Source organism: Polypterus senegalus, chromosome 1 (assembly GCF_016835505.1).
Source record: "Polypterus senegalus isolate Bchr_013 chromosome 1, ASM1683550v1, whole genome shotgun sequence".
Lineage (NCBI taxonomy): Eukaryota > Metazoa > Chordata > Cladistia > Polypteriformes > Polypteridae > Polypterus > Polypterus senegalus.
In genome coordinates, this window is record NC_053154.1 from 205,091,328 (window position 1) to 205,113,327 (window position 22,000).

At 38.6% G+C, this 22,000-nt stretch overlaps 1 protein-coding gene across 1 annotated transcript in view; it reads left to right on the top strand.

The window, feature by feature from the left end:
* Positions 1–22,000, top strand: part of ints3 (integrator complex subunit 3) — a 165,526-nt gene that overhangs the window by 51,539 nt on the left and 91,987 nt on the right. The window contains exons 7-9 of the mRNA XM_039767729.1: positions 3,211–3,355; positions 3,444–3,573; positions 12,164–12,261. Coding sequence (XP_039623663.1) covers positions 3,211–3,355; positions 3,444–3,573; positions 12,164–12,261 — 373 coding nt within the window. The remainder of the gene's footprint in view (positions 1–3,210; positions 3,356–3,443; positions 3,574–12,163; positions 12,262–22,000) is intronic.

The following is a 22,000-nucleotide window of genomic DNA, read 5'->3' on the forward strand; positions in this document are numbered from 1 at the left end:
GCATGCACGGGTTTTTTTACACTGTCTTCCTTTAGCGGACATTGACTTTTTCCACCGTGTGCTTTGTTTCCACAGTAGCAGCATTTATGAATATGCCTGTATGTATCAGACGCTTCATATTTTTTGCTGCCTTTTCAATTGTGTAATTCGGTTTTTGTTCAGCGCTCTTTGGAACTGTTGCCTTTTATCTGTGCACGCGCCAGTTCACATGAGCCGCTCGGTGTACATGCAGCGAAGTTCCCAGTTGTGCTGGTGCCATCTCGCGATGTCCATGGCTGTATTTAATGTTACCTTAGTCCTGACACTTAAAACTTTCTCTCGCAGTTTCGCTGAGTTTGTGTCAAACACCACCCTGACCATCTCATCTTCCTCTCCATAAGCACAGTCCTTAACCCGTGAATATTTAGTGGAGTTTGCTATTGGATTGCCGCTGACGGACGGCCTTATATGGGCAGGCACTAAATTACAAACGCCAGCGGCAGCTTGTCTATGAACTTAATTTAAAGTGTAGGTTTACATCGTGCTTTGTTTCCGAAGTAGCAGAACTCATCAATATAGTTGTATATGTCACTCGCTCGCTTCTTATTGTTTCGCTGCCTTCTCAATTATATAATGCATGTTTTCTTCAGCGCTTTTTGGAGGTCTTCCTGATTTTCTACGTACTGCGTGATTACGTGGGAGGCGTGATGATGTCACACGAAACTCCGCCCCCACGGCGTTCAAGCTCATCTCCATTACAGTAAATGGAGAAAAACAGCTTCCAGTTATGACCATTACGCGTAGAATTTCGATATAAAACCTGCCCAACTTTTGTAAGGAAGCTGTAAGGAATGAACCTGCCAAATTTCAGCCTTCCACCCACACGGGAAGTTGGAGAATTAGTGATGAGTGAGTGAGTGAGTGAGTGAGGGAGGGAGGGAGGGAGGGCTTTGCCTTTTATTATTATAGATATATATACTAATAAAAGGCAAAGCCCTCACTCACTCACTCACTGACTCATTAATCACTAATTCTCCAACTTCCCGTGTGAGTAGAAGGCTGAAATTTGGCAGGCTCATTCCTTACAGCTTACTTACAAAAGTTGGGCAGGTTTCATTTCGAAATTCTACGCGTAATGGTCATAACTGGAACCTATTTTCGTCCATATACTGTAATAGACTGCAGCTCGATGGCCGTGGGAGGCGGAGTTGCGTCTTGCATCATCACGCCTCCCACGTAATTGAGTGCCTGCCCATATAAGGTAAATATTCGTTGGTCAAGGACTGTGCTTAGCATATTCATAAGTAAAAATATCTGAATCACAAACTGATGCTAATTATATTTTGTCCATGAATAATTATTAAATAATTCCAAATAGTCTGTCCGCTTCCTTTCATAGCTTTTCCGATGGTTGTGCTACTTCCAGGCATGTATTTTCATATTAAATCATTTAACCAATCACATATCAGCCATCATTTGTTGCCAGCCAGAGGCAACAGCTGGGCGCTCAACTAAATTAGCCGGGCAGAGCACCCGGCTAAAAGACGCTAGAGAGAACACTGCAGTTTAAAATGCATGTTATTACAATTACAACATATTACAATGTTATACATCAAAATAAAGCAGAAAATAATTTATTATGAGTATCTGTTCTCATGTGATGAAATAATTGGCTATCTCCATAATAGCTAATCAGGATGCCAGGCAGGCAGTTCTTGCATATCATATATGACTTTTGAGTTTTTCATTTACTACCTCAATTTTGGAGCAGAAATATAGTCTCACTTTACTGGTGAACAACATATTAGGATGAAGTCCTTTTAACACTGTTTAAGTGTAATGCTGTCAAAGTGATGTTTTTTGTGTTAGTGATATAAAAATGTGACATTTGTTCAATGTAAGATTTATCTGCTGATTAGTCTTTGTCATAATGAACACATTAATTACTAAAACATATAAACATGTTAACATATTTATAGACATATTAAGTATTAAACTCAGTTTCATCCCAAGTGGTGATCTGGAATCTCTTATCCTGTTTTCCTCAGGTCCACTGTGGTGTAGATACAAATGACATAACTGGCTTAGTAAAAATTGAAAAAATGTGTCTTACCTGTTAGCTCACACTGCTCTGCAGAGACCGTGCCCTTTATGTTTATATTTGTTACCATATTTCAAAACATCAGAAATTGTTCCAAAAAGCCTAACCATCAGTACAGTCAATTTTAATTTGTCCTTTGATTATATACTACTCCCAGAGTAGATACCTTATGAGTTTACAACCTAGATATCCTTTGATATCTCTCCCCTCTTGTATCTCTCTGGTACCTTTCTCCATATGATCGGGAAGTGTCCTCCTGCTGCTGCCCTCTGGTATTATGTGGCCAAATCACTGTACACGATCCTTTCTTCAGCCATTCCTTTGCTCTTTGCTCCTTCAAGTCCTCATCCTCATGGGCCCTTCCTTCTCTTTTATCACGTTCCCTTTTATCTCACCCAGCTGAGGTTTCTGATAAATGTTTTTATTGCAGTTAAGTTGAAACTCTTCTTCAGTTATCCATTTGACACTTGGTAGTTCATGCATTGACTAGTTGGTTCAAATTGGATAGTCATCTTGTTCAAAAAAATTGGTAGTCTGAAACTGATTTAAAATTGTCCATTCAGTGCAAGACTTATACAAATGGGTGTCATTATTTGCACCCGGAATGCTCTCATGATGCTGCATTATCTTTTTTTTTTCTTTCCAATATTTTTGTAGCTTGATTTAAACATAATTAATAGTTAACAATACATTGTATTATTAATCCTGAGAAGCTATGCTGGTTGTTATTTTGCACAAGTTCTTGTTTAACTTTAAAAATTTTCTTCTTCTTGGGTTGAAATTTTTATTTAAACTTTAAAAAAAGGAACATCACAAAGGTGCAGTGATTTTTTTTTTGTTGGCTGTTTGAATCCTGGCCCAGTCACTGTCTGTGAGGAATTTCCTCGTGAATCTTCCTTGTGATGGACTAGCCTCCCATCCATTGGCAGCTCTTGTAACTGTGAATTTGTACTGAATCCCCAGCTTAGTGGGTTATTAAAACAATAAATGGAAAATACTGTATTATTTTAACTTCAGTTCAAAGACTGAATTTTTTCCACTGTAACGTGAGAAAAATATTTTGTTGAATTTAGTATAAAAGCTGTTGCTAGTCATTGTCTTTCATTTACCTGTCATGTTCTGTGTTTTAGAGAGTGGGTCTTGAAAAGTGGCATGCTGATCGCAATGTCTGTATATACATACCTGCGGCTCATAGTGGATCATCATGGCACTCCTGCACTTTTGTCTCTTCGACAGAAGGAAGTGGACTTTTGCATTGGGATGCTGCGAGAGCGGGTAAGATGTGGAAAGAGATGTGGTTTATACAGAAACTACATTTCTGATGTATTTATTTTTTCCATTGTTTTCTTTTCTCTTTTTTCAGTTTATGGACTGTTTCATTATTGGAAGGGATCTGGTTCGTCTTTTACAAAATGTAGCTCGTATTCCAGAATTTGAATTACTTTGGAAAGACCTGTTGCACAATCCTCAAGCTCTCAGCCCTCAGTTTACAGGTACTACATAAAATCAGCAACTTTTTCACTTTAAAGCACTTACATTGTGTCTTTCACTGATATTCTGTGGGGTTCTGTCTTTTAGTTACAGTCGCTTTGATAATTATTATTGCAGAGGCGGTGCTGTGGAAGACCTTTGGCAGAACTATAAAAACAAAATCATAACTAGTAATGAAATTGTAATTATTCACAAGTAATTATTCACAGAAAACTGTTTACAAAGTTGCTGTCTCCATTTGGCAGTATTACAGCTACTTTGGTATGATTTACTTAGTATCGATTGATGTAGGTGCTTAGGCCACTAACCAAGTGCAAGCAACAGTTCACTTCAAGATATGTGCAATGTTAAAGGATATTTTATTACATTTATTTTGGCAAATTTTGTTTTAAAGTATTTGACTGAAGTAGGCAAAAATACCAGGAGCTTCTGCCCAATGCTGCCAGCATAAGATGCAGAATATGAACATTTTAAAAGATATTTCAATATAACATTTAGTATTAATATGTAGAAAATAGTTACTGTAAAATAATACGCTATCAAAAAACTGCAGAAAGGTTAACAAAAGAGCAGAGGATTCTCCAGCTGAATACAATTTAGGAATATTTTATAAATATTTTGGGGCATTTCACAAAATATATGTTAAATATTTTATTTTATCAGAACCGTGAAAGAAATGTATTTAGTGTCATAACATGCAGAAAAAAATTACATGATGGTGGTAGTTTTAGATTTATTTCTTACAGACCAGTTTTTACTTTGTAGCACAGGAGCCTGAATGCTGTAAATTATTACCTAAGTATGCATATAATAATGTACAGGTGATATGTAGACCACGCTTGGAGAAACACTAATTTAAGTTCCTTACTTGGCTTGCCAACATAACATTTTATCTGACATTATTCCGTCTGCTGGCTACCTAAATAAACCTGTATAGGGTGAGATTAATTATCACTCATCATATGCAGACATGGTCAGTTGGTGCTGGAAAACCATGTATTGTATTGCACTGGCACTTTACTAAAGGAAATCTTTAGACATGTTTTATCAGCAGGGATTTCTATTTTGAGTCATTCTAACATCCATTTTGCAATGGTTGGTAAATAGAGTAATGGTTGTAGGCTGTTGTGTTGGAGGTTTTGCAGTAGTAAGGCATACAGAGAAACAGTTCACGTAGTTAGCATGCAACGGGAGAGGGAGAATCATTTAACAAAAAAAAAAAAAGTCATGGAAACATTATCTTACATATATTAATAATATTACATGTAATTTTGTGGACCTTTCATTTTAAATGGCAAAACTGTTTAGTTTGTGGGCAATTTTGAGTATATTGATCTAAATTAAATCAAAAGAGCATGTGACAGTGCAAACAAATAGAAATTTTAACTTGAAAAAGCAACTTAGATAAATTGTTTAGAAAGGAGCTGCATTGAAGGACTGACTCATCTAAAGCAGAGAAAAAAATAGAGGATGACAGATAAGTTTTTCCACTGATGCCAATAGACCCCATTTTTAAACCACAAGAACAAACCATGCATTTTTTTTAAAATTCTTTAAAAAAATGATTCAATCAAGTTCCAGCCTCATTAGGCCACATGTTCTGGACCTGCACCAAATTAACATCACTGTGGACCAAAATCTTTAAATGCCTGTCAGACAGCTTTGGTGTCACAATCCCTCCTAACCCATTAACTGCTGTGTTTGGTATACTCCCAGATGGGCTTAAAGTGGAGAAGGATAAACAAACTGTGATTGCCTTTACTACACTATTGGCACATAGACTTATCTTGCTCAACTGGAAGAAACCTAACTCTCCTATTCTAAGTCAGTGGGTAACTGATGATATATACTATTTGAAACTGGAGAAAATCTAATTCGTACTTAGAGGATCTGTCCAGAACCTTTTCAAATCCTGGCAGGATCTAATCAATAACATTCTAGAATAAGCTTTTAAAGCACTAATAAAGCAGATTCACTCCCCTTTTTTCCTTCTCCATTTATCTTTATTCACTTATTAATTCATCTGTTTACTTATTTTTACTAGATTTAAATTTTACTCCACTGGCTTAGCTCTCCTTCTCAGGGGTAGGGGTTGATTTGTTTTCAATCTTATTTTTGTAAAAATTGATTTATTTGTATGGTTGTGTGATTTCAATAAAATAATAATAATAAAAAAAAGATTTATTTAAGAACGCAATTTCACATGTGCTATTAATGTATATTTTCACCTTGAAAGGTACTTAACCTTGCTTTAAACCTATATATTTTTAAATTAAATTCAGCAATAGTGAAACTAATCCACCTTCTCAATTCAGTGTTTAACTCCCTTTCATCCTGTTGCTTGACAGTAATTTACAGTGAGTCCTTGAGTACCTAATCAACTGAATTAAATGAATACTGATTGATCAATGTCTGCGGTGGGCTGGTGCCCTGCCCAGGGTTTGTTCCTGCGCACTGTGCTGGTTAGGATTGGCTCCAGCGGTCCCTCGTGACCCTGTGTTAGGATATAGCAGGTTTGAAAATGACTGGCTGATTGACCAGTGTTAGATATGTTTTTGAGAGTTTTAAAGACCTGAATTATGTCTCCATGTATGCTTCTTAGCTCAGATTGAGGATCTTTAGATTCCTTAGTTTGTCAGAGCAGGAAGTGTCCTTTAGTACAAGACACAGTTGGATGCTCATCTCTATACAGCCTTTAGTAAAACTATATTTTATATTTTTTTCCAGAACATGATCATCTGAGTTAAACATATTAGAATTGTATTCAACAGTTTTTATTATTTAACCTAATATTTTATTTTTCTTTTTAATTGCTTCTGCGCAATGTAAATCCTGAGAAAACGCCTAAATCCTTTTTATAGGTTGTTTCCTGTAGGTCAGTATTGCCAACTTGTATTTATAATTAATAAATAATAACAAAATTTCAGTCACAAAATGTTTTTTATACATCCATCCATTTTCTAACCCGCTGAATCCGAACACAGGGTCACGGGGGTCTGCTGGAGCCAATCCCAGCTAACACAGGGCACAAGGCAGGAACCAATCCTGGGCAGGGTGCCAACCCACCGCAGGACACACACAAACACACCCACACACCAAGCACACACTAGGGTCAATTTAGAATCGCCAATCCACCTAACCTGCATGTCTTTGGATTGTGGGAGGAAACCCACGCAGACACGGGGAGAACATGCAAACTCCACGCAGGGAGGACCCGGGAAGCGAACCCATGTCTCCTAACTGCGAGGCAGCAGCGCTACCACTGCGCCACCGTGCCGCCCGTTTTTTATACATACAGTATGTAAATTAGAAATTCATCACTAAATAGTGAATGGGATCAAGACTACAGTTACAGTGGTCATGTAGCTTGGGAAAACTGACATTACCCTCTCAGACGATTACAAGGTGTATAATACTAAACTGAAATGACATATAAGATTACTTAGAATCAGAGACCCTATAACTTATATAACCCTATAACAGGGGCCTCATGTATAAACAGTGTGTACACATAAAAATGTTGTGTACGCCCATTTCCATGGTTGCATCACAATGTTTAAAAACTAAACTTGGCGTAAAGCCATGCATGTTCTCAGCCCAGCTCAATCCATTGTGTACTCAAGTTTTTGGCTCGGTTTTGCAAATTGGCGGCACCAAGCATCAAAGCAGTGCTGCTGTTCCTGTGTGGTTTCCCTTTATTTTTTTATTCACATCCCTGATGAAACTTCATCAAATACAGTGAAAATAACTGCATATTGTTTATAAATTTAAGGCATCTGACTGTAGTCATCCTGCAACAGTATTATGGTCCACGGAGTGGCCAAACTATTCCAAATACCACAGCTGTTTTAGCATTATTACTTTCAGTGCAATACTCGCTGACCTCAGTCATGAACACAGTCTGTTTGAACTTCTCCCATTTGGCACACACTTCCGAGCCTTTCCTGCATGAACCTTGAAGTTCAGAAACAGTTTCATCCCAAGAGTTATAAACGCACTCAATCAGTCCATCAAGTTCTCCTGGTAGAACTGTTTGTACTTCTAAATACAACTACCTCACCGTAAACTTGCACTATGGTTATAATATTGAACAACCTGAGCCACTTTATGAACCATTTGCATGATTTGCACTATATATGTACAGTACATGTATATTGTACTTATGCTTTCATATTGTGTATTTTTCATTGTGTTTATCTTATTATTATTTTATAGGAAAATAAGTTTATGGAGGATTTGTATATTGAATCTCATCGTACCATACAATTACAATAAAGGAATTCAATAGAAGAGAGCGTGTATTAACAAATGATGAGGACTGGCTTCTAAGTCAATTTAGATTTCCAAGAGCCATCTTCTTGGAGCACTTGATATCATTTTTAAAATTCATTAAAGTGTGTATATTACATTATACAGATAAATTGTTAACTTCATTTAAATAATGTATATTGTTAGTAATTAAATATGTGGGCATGGTGGTGCAGCAGTAGCGATGAGGTGGCGCTCCTTTCAGGGATTGGTCCTGCCTTGCACTGTATGCTTGCTGGGATTGGCGTGACCCAGGATGGACAGATGGATGGAATAATTAAACATGCACTATGGAGAAATTTCATTGTTCCTTAAAAGTTTTGAAGGATCGGCATTCTAAGCTTACAGATAACAACAACAACATTTATTTATATAGCACATTTTCATACAAACAGTAGCTCAAAGTGCTTTACATAATAAAGAATAGAAAAATAAAAGACACAATAAGAAAACAAAATAAGTCAACGTTAATTAACATAAAATAAGAGTAAGGTCCAATGTCCAGGGGGTACAGAAAAAAAAAAAAAACTCCAGATGGCTGGAGAAAAAAAATAAAATCTGTAGGGATTCCAGACCATTAGACTGCCCAGTCCCCTCTGGGCATTCTACCTAACATACATGAAACAGTCCTCTTTGGATTTAGAGTTCTCACGGAAGGACTTGATGATGATGGTCACGTAGACTTCTGCCTTTTAATCCATCCATCATTGTTGGAGCATCATTAAGCTTTGAGTAGGTGGAGGTGGCGCTGGCCACCACCACAAAGAAACCGGAAAAAGAAACAGAAGAGAGAGTAGGGGTCAGTACGGATTTTAGAGCCACTATGAATAGTTATTATGAAGAATTGAACATACAGAGTATCAGGATTAAGTTAAATTGAAGTTATAGAAAGGCCATGTTAAAGTAATATGTTTTCAGCAGTTTTTTTTTTTTAAAGTGCTCTACTGTACTAGCCTGGCGAATTCCTATTGGCAGGCTATTCCAGATTTTAGGTGCATAGCAGCAGAAGGCCACCTCACCACTTCTTTTAAGTTTTGTTCTTGGAATTCTAAGGAGACACTCATTTGAGGATTTAAGGTTACGATTTTGAATATAAGGTGTCAGACATTCCGATATATAAGATGGGGCGAGATTATTTAAGGCTTTATAAACCATATGCAGAATGTTAAAGTCAATCCTGAATGACACAGGTAACCAGTGTAGTGACATTAAAACTGGAGAAATGTGTTCGGATTTTCAATTCCTAATTAGGATTCTAATGGCTTGACTCAGCTTACAGATGGCTTGATATTTATTACTGAACTAATTGTGTGGTGATTGGTTACTTGGAGAAAGAAAAGGAAGGACAGGAATTGGGGTTAGTACTGCTGCAATTAATTATTTCATCATGGGTCTCCCATGTCCCAGCAAGCATCTTGCAAAAGCCAGGAACAATCTCTGGACGGGGAGCCAGCTCATCACTACCACTGCGCCACCGTGCCCCCTTGTTTAATACATGCTTTAATTCATTTCACATGAACATGATTTCAAGTAAACATCTTAGTATTTAAATTGTTCAGTGAGCTGTAATATCATGAATGTAATGTATTCTGTGTCCTGTTAGCGTAAGAGAAAGCCTGTTTAAGAAGCACGTACTGATTCACACACAGAGCACATAGAAGAACACATACAATACGAAGCATTTAACGTGCTACTTTAGTTACAATGGGATCTGAGAAACTCTAGTAAATTAAACATTGATTTTAAGATTAAGTTTACATCATTCTACTTTAATTACAAAATAAACTGCAAGATTGAAATGCACATTTTGACCTTTTTTTCCACTGTGTCCCTATTTTTTTTTTCTTTTCTCTGTACCCTGATACACTTCCATATGACACTCAGATGGCGGGCAACAACTCGCCTTTTTACGGTGTCTTTGATATCTGACCACTTCTTTTTTTATTTCGGGCTCTGTGCAACTTTCTGAACTTCCACTTTCAAGTTTCTCCGCACTCTGTGTCACTTCGTTTTGTTGTTTATACCACTGCTTAAGCCAACAAATAGTACATTTTTCCTTGCCTCCACTTCATATTCGCTGAAATTGTTTTTTTCACGTACTTTTTCCATTGTCTTTTTACCAAACACTAAATTGAAAGAACTATTTATATTGATTTGGATATTAAAATATGCAAAATTCTGGGCGGAGTTGGGGTGGAACAGCAGGGGCGTGCACAAGTGTTACTTTTCACACTGACTGGAATTTATGTAGTGTGAAAGTGTGTAGAAGTTGTCTTACACACAGTTTTTTGCATCCAATTTTTTTTGTGCGTACGTAAATTTCCACTTTTGTCCATACTCCATATTTTAGTGTGATTTCTATGCACGGTATTATTCATGAGGTCCCAGGTCTTTATAGCCATACCATACCCCCTTCTGCTTTAAGTTTTTCTAGAGTCACCCATTGAATGCTTGGATGTTTCAAATTCCAAATAAAAGAATTTTTAATTGAGTCTAATTTCTTAAAAAATGATTAGTTAATGTATATGGGGATGCTTAGAAATAGAAAGAGAATCTTGGGAAGGATGGTCATCTTAACAATGTTGATTCTCCCTGCTAATGTAAGATGGAGGGTAGACCATCTATTCATGTCTTGTTTGACTTTTTTCATGCAGACAGCAACATTTTGTTGGTAAAGAGCTTTATATTTACCCCTAGATATTTAAACTGACCTGCTAGGATAAATGGGAAGGCTCCCAGTCTGATATTGTGCACTAGTTTTATTCAATTTTATTTTGAGTCCAGATATCTTTTGAAAATCTTTTACTGCTTTTAGGACTGCGGGCACAGAATTTTGTGGGTCAGATATATATAGTACTATATAATCTGCATATAGTGATATTTTCTGTTCAAGTCCTTCTCTGACAATCAAGAGGTCATAAGCGGCATTGTTGTCGAGTACCATGTTCTAGTTTGAAGTAGTCTGAAATAATGTTGTTAATACAAATTGAAACACAATTTTTATTCATGGAGCAGACAAGGAAAAATGTTTCCAGTCAAAACATGATATTGCTGCTTATGTGATAGTGATGCTGAATTAAGTAGAAATATATCTTGCATAGATTAGTATGACTGAATTAGCTTTCAGGGATGCATTATCAGGAATATAATTAAGCCTTGGCTTTGCTTAGAAATGAGTCTGGACATGGAGATAGATTTTTGGTTATCATGTGCACAACAAAACGCTGTCTTTTCATCTGTTAACATTATAAAATGTTTTCTCATTTATGCTTTTGGTATTAATCTTGAAAAAAAATTGAATGTCTTATTATACACTATGTATAAACCACTAATTACTATGTATAATTAAAGAACGGTAAACATCAGTATACTGTATATCAACCAGAGAAAATGAATGAATCCCACAATGGAGTAATGCTGAATGGGGTTGAATTTTTAGTAGCAGTTGGAAGCAAAATGTTTGACATAATAGCAATATACAAGGAATTTTAATAATAAAGGTTTCGCTAAAATTTATCAACAACCAAGGCCCTTCAATTGAAAAAGTAAATTCTGAGAGCTGGAGCATAATAGGTGCATCCATATTTTTAAAATATTGTTCAATTAATAGCTTTTACTTATGTGGGTTTTTATAATCAGTACATATCAAATATGACTTTTTGATATTCATCTGTTTATAGTTAGTTTTGTTTTCTTTTGATTGGGTTTATGATTTGTTCGCCTATAAAATAGACAGATAGGTCAGAACTAAAATATAGTTTTAAAATGTAAAATATTTTTACATATACTCTTATGACATTTGAATGTCCATTAAGACAAATGTCTGGGCAAGCTCATAATATAGGTGAAGTGAACCAGTCATACAAGTATACAGCTTATTTAATGCTTCTAAAATAACCTCCTCACTCCTGCAACCCTGAGTTGGACTATGTGCAGTCATTGAATCACTGAGTTAATGTATCAGATGTAAAGAGGTAGGATGTGGTGAACAGTGCATGCTTATTAACTATGCTTTACAAAATGTATTAATTCTTAATTACTGTAGCCTGTCATTTGAAATGCTATAATTATATATCTACCATGCTGAATTGCTAATGCTTTATTGATTAATTAATATCTGCAGAGATATTATGTCATCTTGAAAACCATTCGCCATGCATAGTTTTAGTTATGTGCCTGATAGTTTAATGCTGTCTTACTTGGTCTGTGATATGCTGTTTGCATTTATTACTTCATGTAAGTAGAAAAAAGATTTCTGATTTTTATTATTTACTTTTTGTTAAGGAGTTTTGCAACTCCTTTCATCTAGAACATCTAGAAAATTTCTTGCTTGCCGGTTGACTCCTGACATGGAAACAAAATTGCTGTTCATGACCTCACGGGTAAGCGATATCTGATATTCTAAAAATAATCTTTCATAGTTTAGCTGGATTTTTGTATGGCAAAGATTTACAAAAGATTAAGGCCCTTGTTGAAAACATCAACTTGAGCTGTTTTTTATTCTTTTTTGTACTATTTTCGTAGTCATTTGTGATTCCTAGAATCCAGCAGAGGATAATTTGTCATGTTTTCTGTGAAAGACATAATTTTGCAATTCTTTAAGTTCACTCTTCAAATATCCTTTTTGTTTTCCTTTTCCATTTTTTTTTTTTTTTTTACCTTTTTCACAAATTAGTGTCTTATGTGGTGAATCCATGATGTTTGTCAAACATTTTAGCTTTTAAGAATGCCTCTGATTATTGCAGTTTGCAGTTCTTTTACATTTGTTCCAGGTTTTGCATTTGTGCAGTATAGCAGTATTTGACTTTATGTTTAGTGCATTCAACATCATACATCCGAAACTCCAGTCAGTGAGGATCTGAGTCTACCATTGTTCCTTGAATATTTAACTACTTAACTGGTAGACTGCAGTTTTTGCGGTTTTAGAACTTTATCCATGAGTAGCACATGGGGCTGCACAAGGAACTTTACTTGCTTCCTTTCTGTGCACCCTGTACAACTCAGTACAATATTGAATCTTGTCATTTCCAGAAATTTTCTGATGAAGTAGTCATAGTTGGGTGTATCAGTGATGGGCAATAAAATGAATATAGGACACTAGTGAAGGATTTTGTTGAATGGTGCGAGTTGAACCACCTGAACCTCAACATTAGTAAAGACAAAGGAGCTAATTATAGACTTCAGTAAGGATAAGTCCTTTCTGCCCCTGGTTCTCATTTATGATGAAGTAGGTGGTGAGCACATACAAATACAAATATAACAATATGCTTGAATGGAGTACCAACACAGAGGTTGTGTACAAGAAGGGTCAGAGTCTTCTATTTCCTCAGAAGGTTAAGGTCATTTGGTGTATGCAGACCACTCTTAACATGTTTTCTACCAGTCTGTATTGGCTAGTGTATTTTTCTTTGCAGTAGTGAACTGGGGACAGGACATTAGTGTAAGTGATGCCAACAGAATAAATTAATTTAAACAGCTGATTTAATCTTGGGAGTCGGGTTGGACTCGCTGGAAGAAGTGCACAAACAGAAATCATACAGATGGTGAAATATTGCAAACAGCTAGAATTCATCATTCAACATTAACTACAATTTGTGCTGTGGCAATAATGACATTGAATGAAAGTTAAAAACTTGAATATCCACTCTGTTATCTTAAAAGATTGTACTATTACATGCTGCGGTTTCAAAATGAAAATCTTAATGCATCAGCTGTGTTTCTGATGCGAACAACCTTTAAGGCCACATCCCTTAACATTTAGTTATAGGTGTTTGTAAAATGTTTGTGTTTATACCCCCATTACCTGCCCATTTGCAAGGGTTATGAAGAAATATCTGCTGCTGTAAATGAAATTAACAAAAGAATGTAAAGAAGGTGTGCTAGAGAATAGAGAATTATGTTGACGTATCTAAAGTCAAACAGAAATCTCTTCTTGAAGGATTCTGTTAATTCAGTTCAGTTCATTTTTGTTTAGTGCTGTTTAGTGAGTGCAGTCTCAGATCTGTATAATAAGTTCCCAGGTAAAAGCAATTACAAACTTTACACATTACTAATTCTATAATGTATATATGTAAAGATATATTCATTCTTCATTTTCAAATGCTTATCTGAAGATGGGTCGTGAAGGCAGCTGTCCATACATCCCTTTTCCCAGCCATGTTTGCCAGCTCGTACTGTGGGATTCCAAGGGCTTCCCAGGTCATCTGGGATGTATTATCCTCCCATGGTCTCCTTCCAGCTGTTCATGCCTGTAAAACCTCCAGTTGTCCAGGAGACATCTGTGTTTGATGCCCGAACCACCTCAGTTGGCTCCTCTCAATACTGAGGGTCATCAGCTGTACTCGAGTCTCTCCCAGATGTCTGCACTTCTCACACTGTCTCTAAGGGAGAGCTTAGCCACACTGTGGAAAAAGCTAATTTTGGCCGTTTGTACCCGCAATCTCATTCTTTCAGTCATTACTCAAAGCTCATGACCGTATTTAATTGTAGGAACAAAGATCAACTAGTAAATCAAGATTTTCGCCTTCTGACTGAGCTCCTTATTCACCACTACAGATCGGTATAGTGACTGCATAAATGCGCTAGCTGCTCCAATCCATCCATGGATCTCGCTATCCCTTTTCCACTCACTTGTGAACAAGACCCTGAGGTACTTAAACTCCTCCATGCGAGGCAGTAACTCACCTCCCACTCAAAGGAGATTGTCCACCTTTTTCCTACTGAGCACCATGGCCTCAGATTTGAATGACAGCACAAAGCAGTAATGTGATTCTAAGGCCACCAAACTGGACCCCCCTCCCCAACCCAGCTGTGCTTTGATATCCTGTACATGAAAGTCACAAATAGGATAGGAGACAAAGCACAGTCCTGGTGGAGTTCCACACCTACTGGAAACGATGCTGATAATTTTCCTAGTATGTGGACACAATTCTCACTGCAATTATACAGGTACCAAATAGCCCTTAATTAGGGGCCCTAAAACCCCAGCCACTCCCCACCCAACCCCTAACTCCCTCAAGGAACATGCCTTCTCTAAGTCAACAAACCACATGTAGGCAGAGTGGATGTACTCCCATGCCCCTTCCAGAATCCTTGTGAGGGTAAAGAACTGGTACACTGTTTCCACATCCTGGATGAAATCCACATTGCTCTTCCTCGTTCTAAGGTACCACCTCCTTTCTAGTTCCCAGGCATAAGCTTTTCCAGGGAGGCTTATGTGTATAATCCCTGATAGTTTGATCACACCCTCCTGTCTTTCTTTTTAAAAATGAGGGCCACCACCCTGGTCTGCCACTTAAATGGTACAGCTCTCAGTGACCATGCAGCATTGAAAAGACATGTCAGCCATGACAGTCCCAACAATGTCCAGAGCCTTAGTAATTTTTGGGCTAATATCATCCACCCCCCAGGGCCTTGCATCTGCGAAGCTGCTTAATTACCTTTGTGACCTCCCTCAGTTAAATAGACATTGATCTCTTATCAGCTTTTGGCTCTGCTTCCTTTACAGAGGGCATGTCCATCAAACTCCTCAAAGTGTTCCTTCAGCTTCTAGACAACATCCTCAGTCCTGGTCAACATTTCTCCACTCTTGCTAAGAACAGTCTGGGTGAATTCCTGCCTTCCGTGTATGAATTGCCTGATGGTTTGCCAGAACCTCTTTGAGCCCGATCAACAGTTGCTTTCCATGGTCTCTCCGAACTCCTCCCACACCTGGGTTTTTGTTTCCCAGACCATCAAGGTCACAGCCCTTTAGGCCTGTTGGTACCTTTCTGCTGCTGCTTTGGAAGTCTCCCATGCTGGCCATACATAGAATGCCTTTTTTTCAGCCCGATGGTATTCCACACCTCTGGTGTTTACCATTAAGTCTTTGGGTTGCCACCTCAAGAGGAACCTATGGCCTTCAGTGGAGGCTTTGATCAATGCCCGTTTTAACTCTATGTCCCCAGCCTCCCCTGGTATGTGGGAAAAGCTCTTTTGGAGGTTGGAGTTAAAAGTCTTCTGTTCAGGGGTCTCCTCCAGGTGTTCCCAATCAACCCTTACTACTTGCTTGTGCTTTCTGGGTCTGTCCAGGTGCCTCCCCCAACATCTGACCCAACTCACCACCAGGTGGTGATCAGTTTACAGACCTGCCTCTCTCTTCACCTGAGTGTCCAGAAATCTGGCTGCAAATCTTATGATTGATTTTGAAATCGAGCACAGATCTTTGGCCTAAGGTGCTCAGGTACCAAGTACATTTATTAGCCACCTTATGTTCAGACATGCTGTTTGTTATGGACAAACCATGTCTAACACAGAAGTCCAATAACAAAACATTGCTCCATTTAGATCAGGGATGCTATTCCTCCCAATCATGCCTCTCTAGGTGTCTTCATTGTTACTGAGCATTGAAGTTTCCCAGCAGAACTATGAAGTCCCTAACTGTGACCCTTTCCAGAATCATCTTCAGGCACTCCAAGAAGGCTTGGTACTCTGAGCTGACATTTGGTGTGTAAGCACATATGGCAGAGTCCTTCCTGCCACAACCATCAGCCACACAGAGGCAGCCTTCTCGTTCTCTGGGGCAAATTCAAACATTTCATCTACCAGACCGGCACTCAGTAAGATGCCCACTTCAACCCGACGCCTTTCTTCCTGGGTACCTCCAGAGTAAGGAAGAGTCCAGCCTCTTTTGAAGGTTTTTTTTTTTCCAGAACCAAGTTAGTGGGTTGTCGTGAGCCCAGCTATATCTAGTTACTAGCTCTCCACATCACTCACCAGCTCCAGCACTTTCCTCCCAAGCGACATTACAAATTCCAGCTGCCCAGGTCACATTTCACTTGCCCTTGTTCCTCCTGTAGGTGGTGGGCTCATAGGAGGGGTGGCAGTTACATGTTGTCTTTTGCACGACTGAGTGCAATGGTAGGCCTTGCCATCAGGCCCTCACCTGCAGGCATTCCTCCCAAGTTTGGTTGCAGGAAGAAGCCCTCGTATCCCAATAGTAGGCAAGGTACTCTCTTTAAATTCATGGGGTTGCTTCATTAGGAGCTTTGAAAGCTCTTTGACCCCTCACCTGGTACCAATTTGCCATGAGGGCCTACCAGGTGCTTCTGCTACAGAAAATAGAGCTCCCAGGGCCACAGGGGTACACAAACCTCTCCATCATGATAAGGTGGTGATTCCCAGAAAGGATGTAAAGATACAGATTTGTTTAAACACAGTAAACAAAGTATTTTCAAATTGATTAAGATAAATGTAGCCTAACAGTATCTGTCCATAAACATCATCATTGAACTATGGCTAGCTGACAGCAGAGAAAAGAAAAATAAAAACTCCAGTGAGCAGAAAATCTGTATAAAATAAAACTCTGCGGATTCCATGGTAAGTTATAACTGACACAGTCTTGGAGACCTTGGCCAACTGGCCATTCACCCCCTCTTAGGTCTTCAACAGTAAAGTATGAGCAGAGCTGTCTAATATGATGACAGAATCTTTCCATCCTTTACTTCCAAGGCACACAGCAACTCCGATGTCTTTCCAAGAGTAGAAAAACGCCTTAGAAGTAGAGCAGTGGCGCCAAGTGCCACAGCCAGACACTAAGAAGGAAAACAGAATAAAAGAGGGTTAGTAATCATTCATAATTAATGTATGACTTAATTTTTTCTACATGTGTATTACTTCGGTTTTTCTATCTAATAATCATAGTTGCAATATGCAAATAGTAATAATAATAATACATTACATTTATATAGCACTTAAAGGTGCTCAAAGTGCTTTACACAGTGAGTGGGGAGGCACTTCAACCACCACTAATGTGCAGCTTCCACCTAGATAATGCAACAGCAGCCATTTTGCACCAGTGCGCTTACCACACATTAGCTGTTAGCTGGTGAAGGGTTGAGAGATATGTAGCCAATCAGAGACGGGGATGATTTGGGGACAAGGCCATGGTGGACAATTTTAGCCAGGACAGCAGGATATACCCTGCTCTTTATAAAGGATGTCCAGGGATTTTAATGACCACAGAGATTCAGGACCTCGGTTTTACATCTCATCCAAAAGACAGCGCCAGTTTTACAGCAGTGCACTGGGTCATTGGGATCCACATTTAGGCCACAGGATAGGTGTCCACTGCTGGCCTCACCAACAACTCTTCCAGCAGCTTCCCAAGCTTTTTCCTGGTTGGTCTATCTAAGTACTGTCAGACCTTGAACATACTTAGCTACAGGTGGATGACCGGTTTTGAAGGGCATGTGGCATTGCTGCTGGCAAATCTAACTTGTATCTCTAATCTAGATATGGTAGACTAATGCAGTTAGTCTTCAGCCTGGATTTAAAAGCAGAAGTCAAAGAGACTTTTCTTATATAAGCAGACAAATCATTACACAGCTTCCGGGCCTTGTAATTTAAAGCCCAAACTCCAACTATTATTTTATTTAATCTTGGAATCTTTAGTAGGCTAACATCTTGAGATCTTAATGCGTGCTCTGGTTTGTTAGTAATAGGCCATAAGGTGAACCTAGAAAAAGTGGCTAGAAATCACTTTTCGTTCCCACGTCTGGGCACTACTTTTTTTAATCAATTTCTGGATAGACAACAGTCTTATGGATTCTATGTTAAAAGTTCTCCACAAAAAATACTGCAGTTTTTTGTCAGGATGCAAAAATGTGTATAATTAGGAATTTACAAAAAACAAAAATCTCATGCTGCTAGTTTGGCCTGTAACTTTATTAAGACGCATTTAATCAACACAAAGTATATGTCAAATCCACATTTATACATGTAGCTACATATCTGAGACAAGTATTGGTGCATTAATCAACTCAATTTTGAAGGAAGACCATGAAATAATGCAATTTTTTTATAACGCACTTCAACTTCACAGATTGGCACCAAATAAAACTGAAGAACAAATTGAAACTTAAACATTTTTGTTATGTTTTATTCATCAAAATGTTCAGTAGGCACTTAGGAATCACACAAAGTTAAAGATAAAAACAGTTTTTGGTCCAAGTTGGCTAAAATGACTTGAAATGCTGGACTGCTGCACTAATTTTTCAATAACGACAAATATTAAACATTTTACAGCAGCTTCATTACAGCTCAAATCCAACTAACCTGTGACACAGATCACCTTTACTCATCACTACTATCCTTATCACGATCATCAGAACCATCTTCACATGTAGCTCTTTCCTCTGTTTCCTGGGAAACATTTGTGCAATTGAGACAGGGACATACATCTGTACAGTACAGATTTGCAGATATACTGGAACATCTTCCAGTCTCACATTTGTCTTGCTTGCAACTGCAGTGGACAACCTGCAACACACTATCAGGGGCTGGATTTCTAGTCATCCACGTCACTGTTAACTCCCCATCCTCGAGGTGCCATCCATTGCCAACAGGTGAAGGGGCACACATTTTACCTTTAAGAGAATGTCTCATTATGGCTGCTTGGTAGTTTGCCCTTTTGCAGTGTTGGTACAAAGCATCACTTGTCGGAGGCATGGATCGTTCTGGCAAAGCTGATGATGCCATGCAGAATACTTTGTATCGTGCATCGTTCAGACTTTTAGCACATGATTGGCCATATAGGTGACAGACATATTTGAAGAGCACTTCAAAGGTAGACTGGTCCAAATTAAAACTGCTACCCAGATTTCTAAATGCAGTCAGGTATTCCTCTTTCTCGCAAGCAACAGAAAATTACTTTTTTTCCCCCTTGCCATAAAAGGCACTTGTCAGGGCTCTTGATGACTACAGTTTGGTGTTCCTGTGCAGGCATGTTTTGCATGAAAAAACAACCTGGTGTCACATTCCTCATGATCACATGTCAGATTTTCAACAGCACTGACAGTTTGTAAACCCTCTGTTACAGCCATGCAGTGACACAGGTCTCCATGTGTTATGTATAAATGTAAGTCCTTACCTAAAATGGTAAGATCAGCGTCTCGCCACATTACATGGAGGAATTCTGCCAGTGCTTCTTTGTTTGTCCCATCCGACAGAAACTTCTTCCATTGTGTTGGTGTCTTTTGATCCTGTCCATAAATTTTTACCTGTTGTGTGCCACCAACAGCTCTGCGTGATCGTTCTACATTTTTAATACTAATTTCTGGATACTTGTCTATCACAAAATCCATCCGTGTACAGTTGTGCTTGAGAGCAAGCTTGACTAAGTACTGTAGTATAGTGTCAGCAAGCTCCCCGAAGGTACTTGGTATGGACTGAATGGCTTGAATGACTGCCATGCCATCAAAAAGTATAGCTCCATTTACTGGTACTCTATCAACTAAACAGTCTCCACCTTTGGTTTCCAGAACATCCATGAGAGCTGATTTGCTTGTTTTTGCAAGAGAACCGTCAGCAATGGATAAAGTATATGACACAGTTCCCGAAGGAGTAGGAGAGAATTTCCCTCAAGTCTATCTTTCTTCTTTGACCTATGACGAGCAGTCTGGAGAAAAGCTTCTTGTCTGCACGTAGAATTACTTCCTTACCTGCTGCAGATTTCTTCTTTGTCTTGGCTTGATCACTGAATGTCTTTAGTTTTAGTTTTTTGATGGGGGCAAATACGTCAACTGATGGTGATAGCAGTCTTTGGTCCATAAATTCCTGAACAGCACTTTCCCCCTTTTCTGAAGCTGTGAGCAAATCCGTCATAATTTCTTCAGCTGCAACTATTCCAGAGCTAAGACACACAATGCCATCTTGGTGTGAGTCAAAAGGATTCAGCATGGAATCTATGGTAGAAATTATTCTGGTCACAGCTTTTTCATCACCATGAATGCGTGTGCTGTCAAGGTCTTTTCGTTTCCTTATGTCAGGAGATTTACCAGCCATTGCCTCACACTGTCTTGCTATGGCAGCCCTTTCATGTTGAGACAATATCCAGCGATGTACTGCATCTCGATTCTGTGTTAATCCTGTCAAACCTCCCTTTGTCTTGGAATCTCTGTTGCATGTTTGCGCAATAGCCTGGTCACAAGCAATCGAGGTAAATCCATGTACACTTTGACATTGAACAGTCCACTGGCCTTTAACACTGATCTCTCTGTGGCAAGAAGGATGTGTGAAGGGCAAATTGACCATTTCCAGCCAGTATGAAGGTAAATACCTAGCATAATTTACATGGTCATAAGCAAAAAACCATGTCAACATCAAGCGCACTGTTGACAGGTGAAGCTGCCAGTCTGATTCACGTGTTGCTCTAACAAACAGGAGAAGAATCTGTACCATGTCGATGTATGAACTCCAGAAGGCAAACGTCGGGTTTTCAACACTTCTTCTTTCCACAAAATCTACATATTGAAAACACATTTTGTCAAATTTCTCATTTTCATACAAAATATCCATATTCCTGTTCTGGAATGCACATGTGATCTCACTTATGACAGCCATACACTCATCTCGGTCTTCTGGTGGCAAAGAGTCTAAGAAACTGAGAAATCTGATGCGGTGCAGACTCTCATACAGAAGTTTGTGTGCCCTCATGCTGCGGTTATAGTGATGACCACTCATCGCTCCATTGAAAGATCCTGGAGCAACAACGTCTGACTCAATTAGTATGTCTTGCAGTCCTGCATCTCCAAACCTTTTTCCCAGAATGCCCAGGTAGGACATGCATGTGTGAAACTCACCTAATCTAATCACTACACGCTGAGTGAATTCATCATTTTTCCAGCGTATTTGCTGAGCTTTGGCATATAGAGCTTGATCAAAGACTAACACTATATGACCCAATTCTAGCTGATCAGCAATATGGACACTTCTCTTCAGAATCATGTTTACTGTTGACATCTCTGTCGGTGAAGCCTCAATGACAGGAAGATAATACAGTGCTGACTTTTGCAGTGTTGTCACCTTGAATAAATGTATGGAAACCTGTCCAGCTTGGAACCGTGCATCTTTCAGCATCAATTGGGTTTACAAAAACATATGCCAGTTCAGTTTTTGCAGCAGACACAGTGTTTAATTTGTATTTGTCTACGTGTAATGGAATAGTTTCATGATGAAACAAGTTCTGTGGTCCCTGTCTTTTAGACTGATGATACTGTTCAACAGGGATGCTAGGTGGGGCTTTGTATGAAGAAACTCCCTTCTTTAGTGGTTGTCTGTTTGTAAGGGTTTCGGCTACAGCTA